Consider the following 19627-nt stretch of genomic DNA (forward strand, 5'->3'; position numbering starts at 1 on the left):
TTTTTATAAATATATTGGTTATTCCCTCTTCTTATTGGAACACATGTTGACTTGTGGTGCTTGGTTATTCCCTCTTCTTATATAGTAAAATATATTCCTCTTTATTAGTAAGTATAAGTATTATAATAAATTATATGTAACTATTAACTAATAATAATTAATAAAATTCTGGAAATTACAGCAATAAAGTGAAAATAACCTCCTAAATGTTTCTAATGTAATTTTAAGGGAAAAGGGTCTGAAAAATACTTTAACTTTGGCTGAAATTGTTGTTACGATACCAAACTTTATGGAGGACTTTTTACCCCTACACTATTTTATAGTGTATTTCAAAGGTATATATGTGTCTACGTGGACACATTATTATTTATAATTATGCAATGTTTATGATGTTCACGTGGGTATATATATACCTTTAAAATACACTATTAAATAGTGTAAGGGAGTAAAAGATCTTTTTCAAAGTTTGGTATCGTTACTATAATTTCAGTCAAAGTTCGAATATATTTCAGACCATTTTCCCTAATTTAATATTGCTTCCAACGTGATTTGTTTAGATATATTAATTAGACACGTAATTCAAGCGGGGGAAATGAAAGTAGTTATATATCATCATTCTTAATAAGAAAAGGTTTCTTCGGACATTTAGAGGATAGTACGTGTCCTGCTCTCCAAAAAATTTCATGAAATTCATCTTTCTCACACAGCTCCACTTGGAAATCTGGACCAAATTTTTACCCACCTCGCTTCTTCTTCGGTAAGTTCGTCTTCTTCCTCTTTCGTTTTTGTTTGCTTTGCTCTTTTCATTACTGATTTCTTGATATTTTATGTTATATCCTTTTTGTTTTCCTTTTGGTGTTCACTAATTCTTTCTTCTATCTTTATCTTTGTTGCTTAGTCCGTCATTTCTGATCTAATAGATGTTCAACAACAGAACTAGAGAGGCTAACCATCTTGCTCTCTGAGAGTGATGCCTAATGGATGAATTGTTCATAGCCTCGAAAGAGTCCTTTATTCTTCTTCAGTTACAGTGCGTTGTTAGGTGAGCTTTCTTGTTGAAACCTCTGTTTGACTTTCCATTAACAGAAGATTTGGAAAATATTGGAAGCTGCTTATGTTGAGAGTGGCTGAATTAATTAAAGTGGTTAAAGTTAGTTAGAGTTGGTAGTTAGCATTGACAGTTGTACATGATTAGTTAGTTCATGATTAGTTAGTTAAATTTCTGTATAAATAGGAGCAGGTTCACACAATTGTAAACAGATTTTTCAATACAGAGAAGATATTTTCTCTCCTTTCCATTTCATCGTTTCTTTTCTTCTCCCTCAAGTCTTCAATGGCAGCTCATTTTGTTCATCAATGGAGGTCTAAGCTTTAGTTTTTGACATGGTATCAAAGCTAGGTTCCTCTAAGCATTCAATCTTTTCTTCTCCGAATTTACTTCCGCAAAAATTTTCCCCAAATTTTATAGTTCTGTTTTTCTCTGCGTTTTTCTACTTGCATTTCACTCACTAGTTCAATTCTATTGAACTTCATCGAAATTCTCTTTTTCGATCTGTTGTTAATTGATTCCTATCAATAATACTATGGCACAAGAGAAGGAAAGTATTGATTCGACTAACCCACTGTATATGCACCCCTCTGAGAGTGTTGGCTCTGGAATCACTCCTGGTACTTTAAATGGAAGTGGATATAGATCATGGCGGCGTGGTATGTTGCGGGCTTTGTCAGTGAAGAACAAGATGGGCTTTGTTAACGGCAAATGCAAAAAAGCCAGCACAAGATGATCCTCTTCTTAATCAATGGGAGCGATGTGACTACATGGTCACTTCCTGGATACTACACTCTCTCTCAAGAGACATTGTTGATAGCTTGCAATATGTCAATAATGTTGCTGAACTCTGGCAGGATTCAGAGGACATGTATGATCAAACAAATGGGGCTAAATTGTATCAAATTCAAAAGGTGGTTAGTGACCTAAGTCAAGGATCCATGGATATAACTACTTACTCTACTAAAATGAAGCGATTATGGGAAGAACTAGGCACTTTAGATAACAACAATCAATGCAATTGTGTATGCATTTGTGGTGCCAAAACTGCTATGCACAAAGCTGAACAGGACAGGAGACTTATTCAATTTTTGATGAGGCTAAATGAGGTATACACAGTAGTGCGGGGAAGCATACTGATGATGAATCCTCTCCCTACTATTGCCCAAGGTTTTTCAATTTTAATTTAGGATGAGAAGCAACGAGAAGTTAAACCACGCAACTACTTAACCACAGACAGTACAGCTCTAAGTGCATACGGAAACAATCAGTTCAGGATAAATTACAGTCAAAACACTGCAGGGAACAACAATTTCATAGAGGGAGTTCTTCAGGCATTCGAATGTTTTATGATTACTGCAAGAGGCCTGGACATATTAAGGATAAATGCTACAGACTCCATGGTTTTCCACCAAATTTTAAGTTTACAAAAGGAAAGAATACAACATTTGTTGCAGCTGTACTTGGAGAATCCAATGAAGCATTGGACAATCATCTTGATGAACCTTGTACCTTGAGAACTTATGGCAATTTAACCTTGACTAAGGAACAACAAACTCAGTTGTTGCACTTGCTTGGAAGTTTCCAAAGTGGATCACCATGTACTAGCTCAGACAATATCACCAGTGGAGCTGCAAACTTTGTAGCTATTCTTGCTTGCTCTACTCATAGTGAAGTCATAGATAATCTTTCAGATAAATGTTCTCATTCACCAACTGACTTTTGAATATTAGACTTCGGAGCATCTAAGCATATGTCATATAACAGAAAAATGTTTACCAACATTAAGACCTTATCTTATCCTTTCTTAGTTTCTTTACCAAATGGATATAGAGTGAAAGTAACAGAAATAGGAGATGTTGTTCTCAGTCCAACTTTAACGTTGCATAAAGTGTTGTTTGCTCCCAGTTTCAAATTCAATCTCATCTCTATACATTCCCTTACTGTGCACCTACTCAAATCTGATGTTAATTTCTCTGCCTCTTCATGTGTCTTGCAGGCCCCTTCACTGAAGAGGCCTCTGGAAATTGGTAAAGCAAGGAATGGATTGTACTTTCTTTGCGCAAAATGTCAATCTTCTGCATCTCATTGTTCATCTTTTACCTCTCTTACTGCTACTTCTTCGCCTTCTATAAATAGTTGCAATCCCAATTATGTGTGTGATATTTCTGAACCTAATGCACTGTGTGATATTTCTGTTTCACAGGCTCATTCCCCATCCCCTATTCCTTCTGTAAATACTTGCTCTTCACATAATAAAGAGGCTTGTTCATTTCATGATTCTTCACTTATTAATTGTTCATCTTCCAGTAAGAGTGGATTCTTTGTGGCATAATAGGCTAGGACATGTTCCTTTTATAAAGATGAAGGGGATATCATCTATCCCAGTTCAATTTGCCAATAAGCAGCCTTACTTGTGTCAGTATTGTCTCATGGCAAGACAGACCAGGTCCTCCTTTCCACAAAAATCTCAAACATCCACCAACAGACCCTTTGACATCTTACATATAGACATTTGGGGACCATACCATGAAAGTACATACAACAACTACAAGTATTTTTATAACCATGGTAGATGACTATACCAGGTCCACTTGGACACACTTGATGAGCTTCAAAGCTAACACCTTACAAATCCTAAAGGCTTTTGTTTGTATGGTAGAAAATCAGTTTCAAACTTCCATCAAGACCATAAGATCTGATAATGGCCTAGAATTTACCAGCAATGAAGCCAAAACCTTTTATCAATCCAAAGGAATTATACATCAAAGGTCATGTCCATATACACCACAATAAAATGGTGTGGTAGAAAGAAAACATAAATACATTTTAGAAACAGCGAGAGCACTTTTATTTCAGTCCAAACTTCCCATAAGATATTGGGGGAATGGCTCCTTACAGCCACATACCTGATCAATAGGTTACCTTCTGTCTCTTTCAAGGGCAAATGTCCATATGAACTCCTCCACCAAAAGAAACCAAACTATTCTCACCTTAGAAGTTTTGGGTGTTTGTGTTATCCTACCATCCTCAAGACTCACAAAGATAAGTTTGAGCCTAGAACACAACCTCACATATTCATAGGGTACCCCTTTGGAACAAAAGGGTACAAAGTCCTTGACTTAGCCACTAAGAAGATACATGTCTCTAGAGATGTTCAGTTTTATGAAGATGTCTTTCCCTTTATGTCATTACCAACTCATTCTTCTTTTCCTGCTGTACTAACACATGTTAATTCTGAGTCCTCTTTTATGTTTTCTGAAAATGACACTATCAATACAAGGCAAACACAGACTGAGAACACATCACCTTTTAATGTTGCAGAACCTACAAATGATACAACTAACACCTCACCCGATACTAATATACAACCAAGCCATATGTGCAGCTCTGATGTAGCCATACCAGCACCTAGGAGATCTTCTAGGATCCATGTTACACCCATCACTTGAAAGAATTTGTTTACTCCCTCCCTTCATTAAAAGAACAAAACCAAGAACCATTTGCCTCATTGAATGCAACTTTAACCAATACCAAACAATTTTCCCTCACTTCTTTGGATCTAAACAGTCAGCAGGTCATGCAGAATATTTCTAATGTTAGAGAACCTGATTCATATGAGGAGGCAACTATGAATCATGTTTGGCAAGCAGCCATGACACAGGAATTTGAGGCTTTACATACTAATCATACTTGGGATTTAGTTCATTTACCTGCAGGAAAGAAAGAAATAGGATGTCGATGGATCTATAAGATCGAACACAAAGCTGATGGGTCCATAGAAAGGTTCAAGGCAAGATTGGTGGTGAAAAGATATACTCAACAAGCAGGAGTTGATTACACTGAGACATTCTCACCAGTGGTTATAATGACCACTGTTAGGACACTGATCAGTGTGGCTGTCAAAAGGGGATGGAAGCTTTACCAATTAGATGTGAACAATGCATTCTTGCATGGATATTTGAATGAGGAAGTCTACATGGATGCTCCTCAAGGGCTGGATACAAACTCTTCACATTTGGTGTGTAAACTCAGAAAATATTTATATGGCTTGAAGCAAGCAAGTAGACAATGGTATGATAAACTTACACAAGCACTAGAGTCAAGAGGATTTGCACACTCAGTTGAGGACTATTCACTCTTCTACAAAAAGTCGGATGGCTCTTCAATTTTCCTAGCAGTATATGTAGATGACATAGTGGTCACAGGAACAGATTTGAATGAGATCAACAACTTAAAATAATTTTTACATGATGTTTTCAAGATTAAGGATCTAGGACAACTACACCATTTCCTTGGTTTTGAATTGTTGTACAGGAAAGATGGTGTTATAATCTCTCAAAGGAAGTTCACCACAGAGTTGCTGAAGGAGTTTGATTGCCTGTCATATGGACCAGTAGTTGCTCCTTTGGAATGCAACCTGAAGTTGTTAGCAGATGAAGGACTTCTTCTCAATGACCCTACTTACTATCGAAAGTTGGTGGGGAAACTCAACTTCCTCACAAACACCAAATTGGATATATCATATAGTGTTCAACATTTAAGCCAATATATGCAAGCTCCTAGAGAACCTCATCTCAAGGCTGCAATACATGTGCTGAGGTATTTAAAAAATGATCCTACTTTGGGAATTTTCATGTCCAAATATCCTACATTTGTTCTTAAAGCATACTGTGACTCAGATTGGGCTTCCTGTCCCGACTCAAGAAGATCAGTTAGTGGTTATATTGTCATGCTTGGTGATAGTCCAATTAGTTGGAAATCAAAGAAACAAGCTACAGTGTCTCTTTCATCTGCTGAAGCTGAATACAGGTCCATTCGAATAGTGATTGGGGAAGTGATTTGGCTAAGAAGAATCTTGACAGAACTTGATGTTCCCTGCAATCATCCCACTCATGTGTACTGTGACAGTCAAGCAGCAGTTCATATAGCTAGAAATCTTGTTTTTCATAAACGTACTAAACACATAGAGGTGGACTGCCATTTTGTGAGAAATAGCTTACAAGATGGAATAATCAATCTTCATCATGTGTCAACTCATGAACAATTGGCCGATATGTTCACTAAATCCTTAACAGGGATCAAACATATTGCATTATTGGACAAGTTGGCAGTGGATTCTTCCCCTCCAACTTGACGGGGGGGGGGGGGGGGGTGTTGAGAATGGCTGAATTAATTAAAGTGGTTAAAGTTAGTTAGAGTTGGTAGTTAGCATTGACAGTTGTACATGATTAGTTAGTTCATGATTAGTTAGTTAAATTTATGTATAAATAGGAACATGTCCACACAATTGTAAATAGATTTTTCAATACAGAGAAGATATTTTCTCTCATTTCCATTTCATCGTTTCTTTTCTTCTCCCTCAAGTCTTCAATGGCAGCTCATTTTGTTCATCAATGGAGGTCTAAGCTTTAGTTTTTAACAGCTTACCTTCGACTTTGCTCAGGTTAATGCTTTTTCTCTTCCTTGTTTTATTTTGAATCTTTTTTGGGTTGTCTTTTCTCACAATCAGATTAACTATTTTTATTGCTTCTCTTTGAAATCCATACAAGAAAATGCTAATAGCCTTAATGCCTCAATAAGACGAAGCTAATTTGTTGATTTTAGTTAAAGTGCAAATACATAAACAATATTCAATTGTCATTTGATTTTTATTTATTTGTTATTGTGTATCTATATGACGGTTGTTGTTCTTATTTCCAATCTATTTTCCTTAGCTTACTTGGAGTAAAATTCTTCAGTAGAGATTGTGTATCTCCAATTTTAATAAAGGGGGATATTTATTTTTATTCTCATCAAATTAGATGCTTAATTACCCTCATAAATAAATTGAACATAATTCTGCTCACTATAACAATAACAATACACATATATAGGTGGAATTTGCAGAGGGTAAAATGTACCAAACCTTACCCAAAGTTACGTCCTACAAAACATATGAATTTAAATAGGAATGCAGATAGAGTGTGAACACGGAATAAAGTAATTGTCTGAGATAACTTCACTCGTTTTACCTGTAAAAATTTGTCAAGTATAAAGTTCTTCTTCCACTTTCTGAAATTAGAATATCATAAATAAATATTTGTTCATAGCTTAGTGTAGTTGCTCTCCGTTGCATTTATTTTGCATGATGAAAAATTTTCAGCTCATTCTTAAAGTATCCTGATTGTGCAATTTACAAATATTGTAACAAGTGATTGTCTCGGTGACTCTTCCAGATTGTTGCAACATTGAGCTGTTGAACTGATTGGAGTTCTAACGCTTTTATATACCAACTTTCTGTAGCAATGAATCCTGAACAAACAAGAACATCCCGCATAATGAAACAGGCTTATGAAAAGAATACCAAACGATGTAAAATATATTGTGATATGTCGTTAGCTGAAAGTGCCATTATATTATGTTTATCTTTCTACCGAGTATCGAGTAGCTAGCACTTTTCGACCATTTCCTCTACTTCTACAATTAACACTAGGAAGATTTCTCCTCACACAAGGTATATTTTTTGCTCAATTATAACTTATTTAGGAATAACACATAGTTATTATTGTAATCTCGCCTTCATTTATTTGTACAGAGATTGTGAGGAAATCATGAATTTAAGTTTACTGAACCTCACCACTTTTTCAAGTAAAGAATTGGAACCTACTCTAATTGAAATATCATCCCGCGGTTCTGGTGCACATGGAAAACCGAGTTTTGTTTATGGATGAAGTTGTTCTTATGTTCCTTTAAAAGTTCCTGCAACCTTTTCTACTATGTCTTCTTCCTCTTTTGGACTTACTATATCTTTGTCTATTCTGCTAAGTGCTTCGTCTGCTTTAATGGTTATTATAGAAGCATTTTGTATTACGCCTATTATCAAAAAACTAATTTTGGTCTTTTACTATTTTTTTGGAAATAAGTAACTTACTTAGGACTTCCACTTATCATTCAGAATTTGTTGTCGTTAAACTTTTCTTAGAGCTGAAGGATCTCGTGTTCTCAATTAATTGTGCTTTGTAAAGGTATGCTCTCAGGTGGTAATATAATTATATTGGGTAGCTACTAGGATTCGGTTCCTACATAGGTATTAAATGATTATTATGAAAGCATTTTCTCCATGTTTGTTCTACTTATATTTATATTTCTCTTCTTTTAAAATAAGTGTGAGCTTGTGGAAATTTCCAGACAAGTTGGATGAAAGATACATCTTTTAGAGCTTGTGAAAAAAAAAATTGGAGGTTCGGAAGTGTCTTACTTATACGTCCGCAACCAGGTTGAATGAAAGATGGATCTCTTAGAGCTTGAGGAAAAATATCATCATCTCTAGAGGTTTGAAAAGTTGGAATTTGTTTGTTAGAATTATTACAAACTAACGTCTTCATTTGAAGGACATTTCATAATCGTTTGAATATTTCTGTAAACTTTGTTCCTCAATCCAAGTATTATGAAGTGTTAATATGTTGTAAACATCATACTTATGCTTTCTCTTTTAGTATTTTCATATTGAATTTCTTTTTATCAATCTTGTGAAGTACTCATAATACAAAGAATAATAACAGTTATAGGCCCGTGCCTTGCACGGGCACCACGTATCTAGTATTACTCTATATATAGTATATATATTTTATATATATATATATATATATATTTGCACGGGCACCACTTATCTAGTATTACTCTATATATAGTATATATATATATATATATATATAATTTGGTAATTTACAAAAAAATTGGGCCAATTGAACTTCATTTTCTAGGCTTTTTCAGTGATGGACACGTGGAGATTTTGAAAAAAACTTCCTCATACATTGTATTCCAATTATAAATAATAAAAAAGATTACATTAGGAATTTTACATGTAAAACATTTTTGTGCGCCAACTAAATTGAACTCAGGCATCACTTTTAAAGTGCATCTTTATTTTTTTTCTTTTCACTCAATAGTTACTTAAAAAAGTTATTATAAATTACAATAATTAATAATTTAAAATTTTAATTTAGTTAACTGTTGCGTTCAAATCGCACGCGCAAGTGCACATGGTTGTTCAAATATTAAAGTGGCTCTTTTTAAGAGACGGGTATCGTACCCACAGGGACTTACGCTTAGAATTACTTAACTTCTCTAACTTTCAGCTAAACACAAGGGTATTCCAGATTTCCAAAGTGATTTAGTTTCTACTTCTAAGATTATAACAAATGTAACAAAAGCGATTCAATTTCAAGGGTTTAAAAACAATGATTGGGTAAAGTCCAGGGCTGCAACTTTTATCAGGAATCATGCAATCAATATCAATGATATGGGTAATTATCAACTATCGAATCAATGAATCACAGGGTTAAATGTATGATCATGGTTTCCCGACCTCTAATCGCCTACGATAAATAACACCCTAACTACATCGTTGAGCGGGATAGGATGGATTAAGTACCGAGCATTACGATTTCTTCATGTATGGTGACCCAAGCATGGTTTCTAGGTATCTCCCTATCCTAAATACAAATTAACCCTAGTTATTTAGAATTAATCATGCTCATTATGTCCCACGTTCTATCCTCTTATTCCTCTCTCGAGTTCAATTTGGACAATGTATTTATTTCAATGGTTGTCACGAAATACGGAAAGAAAGAACATAAGAAAGATTCATAGATTCATATGAAAATTGACATTAACCCAATAACAAAATCAATAGATTACAATCATCATGTAGCCACAGCCCTAGAACTAGGGTATTTAGCTACTCATAATCCAAGAATCGATCAAACAATGTTCAAATAATATACAAAGATCGAAAGGAAAAGAGTTTCGGAAAGAACCCTAAAAATGGTGAAAACGTTCTCCCAAGTCGTCGTTCTTCAAAACCCAGAAAAAGAATAATTAATAAAAATAAAATAATGACCTATTTATACTAAAAGTCGAAACGGCCAAAAACTGGAGCAAAGGGAGCGACGTGGAGAGGTTTTAAATATTTGATTCCAGGCACAATAGCCTTCTCCGCGACGCGGACACTCCACGGAGTGCTCTGCCTCTAACTCAACTTTTGCGAATAAAATAACAACCCTTCCCGCGACGCGGAGAGTACACGGAGGGCTCTGCCTACTGTTGACTCTCGTGAGTTAATTTAAGACCCCCTCTCCGCGACGCGGAAAGGATACGACAGTGCCTTGATCTTCTTTTCTTCCTCTTTCTTCCATGCTTCTTTTTTGCCTTTAATCTTCTGTGTTCCCCATTGTCTATTTTCGTGCTCGTTTCTCCTCTTAAGCTTACCTACACAACTAATCATGTTGGTTAGCTCATAAACAGACAAAAGATTCTATAAAACTATAAACGAACACATATTGAATTCAAACTAAGCTTAAATGCGGACATAATTAGCTTTCTAGGCATATAAATATGCCTAAGATCACTACCCCACACTTAAAGCTTTGTTCGTCCTCGAACAACTTACTAACTACTCTTAGACCTAGACTCACTACTATGGTATTTGTGCATCCGCTACTATCTTCCAAAGATTTGTACCCAGTTAACACAAGCATGTTTTTATTCAGAATATGCATGACTTCTGTAATTGACTTGACAACTTTTAGCAACCAACGCATTCAACAACATGTGCACCACTACATATCACCTATCCTTCATACAACAAATGCCCGTCACTCCAAAGAATAGTCCACACACTCAACTCAACAAATTGAATATCCTTTAAGAACTATGCAAATAAGGTACACTCTCACTCAACAACAACATCAAACATGTATGCACTGAGAACCATAAGCTTGCCTGTTATGTACATCTCTACTAATAAAGTGTGTTATGCTCAAAATCAAACAGGACTTGTTCTGGTTGTAATGTAGGCTTAAGGTAAGGGAGGATTCGTTTAGATAAAATTAGTGACTTATCCTCCCTAATGCACTGTTTTCAACTTTCCTCTTACATTCACAACTTTTTCTTTTCGTTAGCCCCCTCCTTTTTCATAGGTTTCCACTAGTGTTACCAACTTTGCCTTTATTTCTTATTTGCCCCTTTATTTTTTTTTATTTTTTTTTACACTCAATAATAGCCACCCTTGCCTTAGATATTTCTCTTGCGTTAAGGTGCACAATGCCCATGTAAGGGTCAGGGCCATCATTAAGGTAAGCACTAAGTTAGCCACCTTCAACTTAGGTTTTTAACCTTAGTCAAAGTGCACAATGTCCCAAGGACCAGGGGATTTATTCTCATGGCTCAGATGTTCAGCTTCGTGCCAGTCATCAAGGCATATACCAAGCACACCCTATCACGAGTAATGTCGGTGTAGTGTAACCCCAGTATCAAACAGTTCATCACAACTTTCAACCAAACGCGCGTCTCCCGAAGCATGTGAGCGTAGGGAAGAGATTGGTGATACCTCTTCCCACTATGCTTCGTCCATTGAGCCATGGACTGTGGCCTGCACAAAGTGTGTCGGATGGCCTGGTATGGGGGGGCGTATGACCAGCCATGTCAGCACCAGTGGGTCTGTGTCTTGCGGAGTACCCAATATATCATTTATACTTGTGGGTGTGATGGGCACATTTCTTCCTCTCACCGTCATATAATGGGATCTGGCTTCAGGCGCCCAGTTGGCATAAAACTCCCAGACCATGTGCAAGTTGCACTCCTCCGGTTCAGCAAAGATGAATTCCATACCTAGCTCCCTAATTCGCCTCAGGATCTGTGGGAACTCACGTGCCAGACTGTCCCTATCGATACACACATCTGAGAAATAAAAGGCCTCAGTATGTTTCTTATACCAAGCCATCCCTTCTTTTGTTATAGCCTTAGCTCAAAATCGCCTAGTTTGGCCTTTTGGGACCGCAGGTACTAGTGGAACATTCCACTTCGGGAACGTTTCTTCTGGCTTGACGTGGCTACTTCTTTGCCAGATCTTCTTGAACTTGACATAATGACATGCAAACATATCGACAAAGGTCAGGCCCAATGACTACAAAATAATGAGAAAAATGTGGGTGGTGTGCGCGCACCACCCCACACTTAGTTCAATGCAGTCTCATCTTAGGTACTCAGACTTCCCAAAAATGACCAACAACATACTCAAGTAATTACCAAGTTCATCAAACAGGATAGGCATCACAATATCATTTACAACCACGCAACGATTAAGGAGTGTTACTCAAGACTTCACACAATCAAGATAGACCCCTGAATACATATTATCACCCAGCCAACATCGCCTAGCAACAGTAATCCTTCACGCATTGTTCGCCAAAATAGTATTTACTCAAGAATTTGACACTATAGGTATCCAATTTGCAAGGAGAGCATCTTTAAGCACATATTAGACCTTCACTAGTCGAGGCAGTCAAACCCCCATACTGCCTCTAAATTCAAGCAAACTAACTCAATTCACTTCAAACTCTACATCAATCATTACCCATTCAGACAACAATCTGTCACGAGCATGCATAACCCACACATCTTTACCCCATGCTAGAACAACAACAATGAACATTAAGTGATTTTTACTCAAGAATTCAAAATCACTTATAACCACAATATCGCCAAATGCATAAACATACGATTAACCAAGGCACATTACACTCAAGGAATCGAGCATACCCAGAAACAAATTGACAAACATTCCCACATACTATACCCTATCAATTCAACCCAAGAATCATGCAACAATGTATTTTTACTCAGACTTCGAAACACACATAGACCAACACAAAACACACCATATTAACAACAGAAAACACACTTCCCAAATCCCCTAAAGTCGAGCAACCAAAAACCCATGGCAAGACATCTTCAACCTTTCCCAGAATCATAAGAACAAAACAAGAGCATATACCTGGTGACGCGGAGTTGCAGAGAAATGGAGAAGAACATGGACGATGTAGCTGCGCGACACGGAACTATTTGAAGAAATCACAGGGGTAAAGGGAAGGGAGAAAATCGTGGTGAATATAGTGAAAAGGGGAAAGGATATGCGAATTAGGGGGAGAAATCGGGGTTAAAAGGGTTGGGGTCAGGTAATTTCCAAAGAAAATGGGTAAAACCCAGTTATTTAATGAAAAAGGAAAATTACTCACCTAGGGCATAACGTGGGGTGGGCACAGAGTCCACTGGAAATTTAATTCCAGGCGAGGCCAATATTTGTCCCTTGCTCCGCGTCGCGGGCTAGCCCGGTCGTGCCTTCTTTTTGACGTAAAAGTAACTTATTGTCGAAATCAAAATTCTAGGCCCCCTCCGCGACGCGCCCTGTACACGAAGTCCTCTACCTCAAAATGGTATCAGGAGAGGCAAAATTTTCCCCGCCTCCACGACGCGCTCCTTACACGGAGTTGCCTTGGGTGAAATTTCTTCATCCTGCATATTATCAGCTCATCACCCATTAGAAAAACATGATGGGTTGCCTCCCGTCCAGCGCCTTAGTTTTGGTCGTGGCACGACGCATATTTTTGTATTTTTCTAAATATATATTTTTTCTAATTCCTAAGAACTAAAATAACAAAACATAATCAAATAAAGCCTAACTATTAAAAATGGTCACGGGTTGCCTCCCGTGTAGCACCTGATTTAACGTCGCGGTACGACCTATCTCATGACTCATTCGTCATTCAATGTGAGCGTTTCAAGCTCACGATCCACATCATTCCCAAAATAGTGCTTGACCCTTTAACCATTCACAAGGAAAGTACAACTTTTATCCTTGTTTCTTAACTCTACAGTACCATATCGGGTCATCCTCACCACTTCAAAAGGATCACTCCACTTAGATCGAAGCTTTACGGGGAACAACTTTAACCTTGAATTGAATAGTAGTACTAGTTGACCGGGCTAAAAGGTGTGCGACACAATATGCTTTTCATACCACCTCTTGGTCTTCTCTTTATACAGCTTAGCATTTTCATAGGCGTTGAGCCTAAATTCTTCCAACTCATGCAGCTATGTTATTCTCTTCCTACCAGCTAACTCAGCATCCAGATTTAGCTTCTTGATTGCCCTATATACTTTATGCTCCAATCCAGCTGGTAGGTGACAAGTTTTCCCAAACACCATTCGATAAGGAGAAGTCTCTATTGGTGTCTTGTATGCAGTCTAGTACGCCCACAAGGCATCATCTAGCTTGCCAGCCCAATCTTTTCTTTGGGCATTCACAGTCTTTTGGAGGATCTGTTTGACCTCCCTATTCGACACTTCCACATGCCCACTAGTTTGGGGATGATATGATGTAGCCACTTTGTGTCTCACTCCATATTTGGCTAACAAATTATGCACTGAATTATTAATAAAGTGCGTACCTCCATCATTGATCATAGCCTTTGGAGTTTCGAACCTGATGAAGATGTGTTTTCGGATGAACTTCACAACCATTTTTGCATCAGTGGATGGTAGTGCAACTGCCTCCACCCACTTAGACATGTAGTCTACTGCGACTAAGATGTATTGATTACCACGGGACAATGGGAATGGTCCTATAAAGTCTATCCTCCAAGCATAAAAGATCTCAACCTCCAGTATATTGCTAAATGACATCTCATACCTCCCTGAAATGGTGCCCATCCTCTAACATTGATCACAACCTTTCACAAACAAAGCAGTATCTTTAAACAGAGTAGGCCAAAAGAAACCAGATTGCAATGCCTTATGCGTAGTTCATTCGCCTCCGTAGTGTCCACCATATGGTGAAGAGTGACAACTCTCCAATACTTGTGTCGCCTCCTGCTCAACTATACACCTTCTCATCATCTGATCAGGTCCCTTCTTAAATAAGAATGGCTCATCCCATATATAGAAGTGTGCATCATACTTCAGCCTCTGCTTCTGATGTGTTGAGGGCTTGAGGCCCCAGGTGGAAATAAACCACTTACCAGAAAATTCACAATATCAGCATACCAAGGCACTTGAGCAGTGTCCAAAGCAAGCAATTGCTCATCAGGAAACTCTTCACGAATTTGCCCCTCATTCTTCACATGAGTTGAATCCTCCAGTCTGGACAGATGATCAGCTATCCGGTTCTCAGTTTCTTTCGTGTCCCTTATCTCAAGATCAAACTCTTATAGTAGCAGAATCCACCTAATCAGCCTCGGCTTGGCATCCTTCTTGTTAAAAAAATCGGATTGCATCATGATTAGTGTAGATTATAACTTTGGTTCCCACCAAGTATGATCTAAAGTTATCAAATGCGAAGACTAATGCCAACATCTCTTTTTCAGTCACAGTGTAATTCGATTGAGCTGCATCAAGTGTCTTGCTCGCATAGTAGATGGAATGGAACATCTTCTCTTTTCTCTGCCCACGTACTGCCTCAACTGCTATGTCACTGGCATCACACATAAGCTCAAATGGAAGCTCCCAATTTGGAGCAATCAGAATATGAGCTTCAATCAACTGTTCAAATTCCTGCAAACACTTTTCATCAAACATAAACTTCATCTCTTTCTCTAACCGGCTGCACATAGGTCTTGCAGTCTTAGAGAAGTCCTTGATGAACCTCTTGTAGAAACCAGCATGTCCCAGGAAGCTTCTAACTCCCTTTACTGTGATGGGAGGTGGCAGCTTCTCAATAACTTCCACTTTAGCCTTGTCAACTTCCAGCCCACTTTTGGAGATTTCGTGCCCCCAACACAATGCCTTCTCGAACTAGGAAGTGACACTTCTCCTAGTTTAGCACCAGATTTATTTCTTCACACCTGGCAAGAACTCTGTCAAAATTAGTCAAGCAAAGTTCAAAAGACTCACCAATCACCGAGAAATCATCCATCAACACTTCAACAAAATCCTCCACCATATCATGGAAGATTACTATCATACATCTCTGAAATGTGGCTGGGGCATTGCACAAGCCGAATGGCATGCGCTTGAACACATACGTGTCATATGGGCAAGTGAATGTAGCCTTCTCCTGATCTTCTGGTGCAATGATAATCTGATTATACCCTGAATAACCATCAAGAAAACAGTAGTATTCCTGACCTACCAGCCTATCCAACATTTGATCAATGAAAGGTACCGAATAATGGTCCTTTCTGGTGGCATAGTTCAACTTTCTGTAGTCCATGCAAATCCGTCACCCAGTCACTGTTATTGTAGGGATCAACTCATTCTTCTCATTTGTTACCACCGTCATTCCCCCCTTCTTGGGCACACATTATACTTGACTTACCCATTTGCCGTATGATATTGGGTACACAATCCCTGCATCCAGCCATTTAATTACCTCTTTTCTCACCATATCCTTCATCAATGGGTTTAGTCTCCACTGATGATGTGCACTCGAATTATGCCTTTCCACCATGTATATTTTATACATGCACAGCGCGGGACTAATATCATGGATGTCAGACATTTGCCACCCCAAAGATGCTTTCCTCTTTTTTAGGATGATTAATCCTGCTTCCACTTGTCCATCAGATAATGTTAGAGATAAAATAACCGGTAAAGTTTTATCTTCACCCAAAAATGCATACCTGAGGTAGGCTGGCAATGCTTTTAACTCAAGCCTGGGTGCTTCTTCAATGTAAGGCTTGGGTGGAGGACTTAACACCCTATTTAGAAGATCTAATCGATCCCCGGGTGTACCTACAAGTGCCATATCAAGAAATTGCATAATTTCCTGTGTCGCAGCATCCCCATAAATATCATCCCCCACTAACACTCACTCTAGAGGGTCCTTATATGCAATGTAGCGAGTTCTGCCTCAAGATCTATCACAGTTATGGCAGACAACTCCTCATACATAACTGGCAGCTTTAATATTTTATACACGTCGAACACCTCCACTTTATCATGTGCTCGCATAGTAAGTTGTCCAGCTGCTACATCTATCATATCCCGCCTAGTCGCTAAGAAAGGTCTTCCTAAGATGAATGGGACCTCAGGATCAGGCTCTAAATTTAGCATAATAAAATCTACTGGGAAAATCAATGATCCAACTTGCACTAACACATCCTCTACAACACCCTCGTCTTAGCTACAGATCTATCAGCCAACTGTAAGGTAATGGTAGTAGGTTTAGGACTACCCAACCCCAGCTTTTTGTACAAAAAAGTCGGCATCAAATTTATACTAGCTCCTAGATCACATAACCCTCGCGTATGAATGCTCTGCCCTATAGTGATCTGAACCGTAAAGCTACCCGGATCTTTCAGTTTAATGGGCAACTTATTTTGGATTCTGGAGCTGCACCTTCAGTAAGTGCAACAGTCTCATACTCTGTCAGCCTCCTTTTATTTGCCATAATCTCCTTCACATATTTCACATACCTGGGTATACCCTGCAAAACATCTATCAATGGCAAGTTAATGTGAACTTGTTTCAAAAGAAAGAGAAACTTACCAAAACATTTATCCTCCTTCTGTTTCTTGAACTTCTGAGGAAATGGAGGAGGTGGTTTCACAATTGGTTGCACTTTTTCTTCATGTGCAACAATTTCACCCTACTTGGGTTCACTCTCTTTACTCACAACATCAATGTTTCTTTTCTTAGGAGATTACTCCTCTAATTTTAAACCACTGTGTGTACCTACCGTGTTTACCTGCTTAGGATTGGGATCAGTATTTCTTGGCGGTCGTGAGTTTTGGGCACTAGAAAACTGCCCGAATTGCTTCTCCAGATTTTGTGTAGCCAACTGGTTATTCCTTACATCAGCAGCTAACTGGGCTTGATCAACCATGATCTTTTTCAGCATCTCCTTCGTGCTCATGTTGCCAGATTGCTTGTTTGGCTGCTCTCGTTGGGGCTTTGGTTGGTACCCCTGTGTATTTCCTTGGGATCTATATTGATTCTGGCCTTGACCCTGATTTTGATTTTCACCTTAAGAAAAGTTCGAGTGGTTGCGCCAAGTTGGGTTATATGAGTTCCCATAATTTTGTTGGCCTCCTCCTCATTGGGCATTACTTACAAAATTCACAGAGTCCGGGTTTGCACCACATACCTCTGCACTATGATCACCACCTCCGCAGATCTCACACCAAGATAGTGGTTGTTGAACTACATTTACATGTGCAGGTTGTTGTCCCAATGCTAGATTGCTGAAGTGCGTGTTCATCATATTCTGCATAGCAGCAATCTGTGCAGTCAAGGCAGTCACAATATCTACCTCTAACATACCCGCAGTTTTCTGAATCACAGGTTTCATTCCTCCTCCATTCCATTCAGAGTTTCCCTGAGAGATCCTATTCAGCAATGTGAATAGTTCAGCATATGTCCTCTCCAAAGCGTGACCACCTGCATCTGAATCAAGTAAAATCTTGGTGTTAGGCTCCAATCCTTCAAAAAAGGTATGGACCAACACCTCATTAGATTGATGATGATGAGGGCAGCTCATCAACATCGATTTAAACCTGTCCCAAGCTTGGTACAAGTTTTCTCCTACTTTCTGCCTAAAGCTCAAAATGTCACTCCTAAACTTAGCTGTTTTTCCAGATGGAAAAAATTGGATGAGGAACTTCTGTGCTAGATCATTCCAAGTGGTAATTGAGTTTGTGAGCTCTGAGTTTAACCATCTTTTTGCTTCCCCAAGCAGAGAAAAAGGGAATAGAGTAAGCCTCACATAATCCACATTCACTCCAGCTGGAGTGTACGTATCACTGATCTCGAGGAAATTCAGAATATGAACTGTTGGATCCTCGTGCGGCAGACCAATGAACTTCCTATTAGTGTGCAGTAGTTGCACCATACTCTGCTTCAATTCAAACCTCCCACCAGCTTCAGGTTTCTGAATACAAGATGTCACATTAGTGGGACGTAGGATTGCCACGTCTCTTACTCTCAACTCAGTCAATATCTCAGGTTCTTCCTCGTCAACTCTTGCTGGTGGAGATGTTAGTTTACTAGCAACAAGAGGTACCAGATAAGTAAGTCGTCTTAGACTTCTCTGGTAATGTACAAATCTTTTTGGTTCCGCTAGAGGCGATACTAATCCTTGATCGTTGTCCAGTTAGAAACTCCAATACAACCTGCAACAATGAAATGCTAAGATCAAGTCGTCAACAATTGCTTTTTACTTCAAAATTCAAAAAATCAGATAATTTCTAATTCTAAAGTCTCAGGCAGCGGCGCCAAAAGCTTATTGCATCCAAATAGCACACGCAAGTGTATGTGGTCGTTCAAGTATTAAAGTGGCTCTTTTTAAGAGCTGGGTATCGTACCCACAGGGACTTATGCTTAGAATTACTTAACTTCTCTAACTTTCAGCTAAACACAAGGGTATTCCAGATTTCCAAAGTGATTTAGTTTCTACTTCTAAGATTATAACAAAATGTAACAAAAGCGATTCAATTTCAAGGGTTTAAAAAGAGTGATTAGGTAAAGTCCAGGGTTGCAGTTTTTATGAGGAATCATGCAATCAATATCATTTATATGGGTAATTATCAACTATCGAATCAATAAATCACAGGGTTAAATGTATGATCATGGTCTCCCGACCTCTAATCGCCTACGATAAATAACACCCTAACTATATCGTTGAGCGGGGATAGGATAGATTAAGTACCGAGCATTACGATTTCTTCTTGTATGGTGAACCAAGCATGGTTTCTAGGTATATCCCTATCCTAGATACAAATTAACCCTAGTTATTTAGAATTAATCATGCTCTTTATGTCC

The 19627-nt window shown here is 38.3% G+C and overlaps 2 protein-coding genes and 1 long non-coding RNA gene across 3 annotated transcripts; 2 read left to right on the plus strand and 1 right to left on the minus strand.

Annotated features, from left to right (window-relative positions):
* The first annotated feature begins 1583 nt into the window (after positions 1–1583).
* Positions 1584–3383, plus strand: LOC107059772 (uncharacterized). The gene is made up of 4 exons (XM_015306696.1): positions 1584–1748; positions 1906–2218; positions 2320–2748; positions 2860–3383. Exons 1-4 carry the CDS (start codon positions 1584–1586, stop codon positions 3381–3383), a joined length of 1431 nt encoding a protein of 476 aa, XP_015162182.1.
* A 3638-nt stretch (positions 3384–7021) lies between these two features.
* On the plus strand, positions 7022–7934 carry LOC107059780 (uncharacterized). The gene is made up of 2 exons (XR_001472920.1): positions 7022–7544; positions 7626–7934. It is a non-coding gene; the product is annotated as an uncharacterized lncRNA (long non-coding RNA).
* Positions 7935–14116: 6182 nt separating this feature from the next.
* Positions 14117–16613, minus strand: LOC107059773 (uncharacterized). Its single transcript, XM_015306697.1, has 5 exons — positions 16185–16613; positions 15712–15947; positions 15179–15620; positions 14890–15060; positions 14117–14584 (listed from the first exon to the last, which is right to left on the minus strand). The coding sequence occupies exons 1-5, from the start codon at positions 16611–16613 to the stop codon at positions 14117–14119; spliced, it is 1746 nt and encodes a 581-aa protein (XP_015162183.1).
* Between the last annotated feature and the right edge of the window lie 3014 nt (positions 16614–19627).

This window comes from Solanum tuberosum, unplaced genomic scaffold (genome assembly GCF_000226075.1).
Source record: "Solanum tuberosum cultivar DM 1-3 516 R44 unplaced genomic scaffold, SolTub_3.0 scf00035, whole genome shotgun sequence".
In the NCBI taxonomy this organism is placed as follows: domain Eukaryota; kingdom Viridiplantae; phylum Streptophyta; class Magnoliopsida; order Solanales; family Solanaceae; genus Solanum; species Solanum tuberosum.

Bases quoted from the DNA above. Each gene is read 5' to 3' on its own strand.
- LOC107059772 (XM_015306696.1), top strand. From the start codon at position 1,584: ATGGCACAAGAGAAGGAAAGTATTGATTCGACTAACCCACTGTATATG. The intron at 1,749-1,905 runs GTTAACGGCAAA...GAACTCTGGCAG, and splicing joins TGAAGAACAAGATGGGCTTT to GATTCAGAGGACATGTATGA. The intron at 2,749-2,859 runs GTTCTCATTCAC...ATCCTTTCTTAG, and splicing joins AGATAATCTTTCAGATAAAT to TTTCTTTACCAAATGGATAT.
- LOC107059773 (XM_015306697.1), bottom strand. From the start codon at position 16,613: ATGGCACTTGTAGGTACACCCGGGGATCGATTAGATCTTCTAAATAGG. The intron at 15,948-16,184 runs GTAAGTCAAGTA...GGGTATAATCAG, and splicing joins CAATATCATACGGCAAATGG to ATTATCATTGCACCAGAAGA. The intron at 14,585-14,889 runs GTAAGTGGTTTA...GATCAATGTTAG, and splicing joins CTGATATTGTGAATTTTCTG to AGGATGGGCACCATTTCAGG.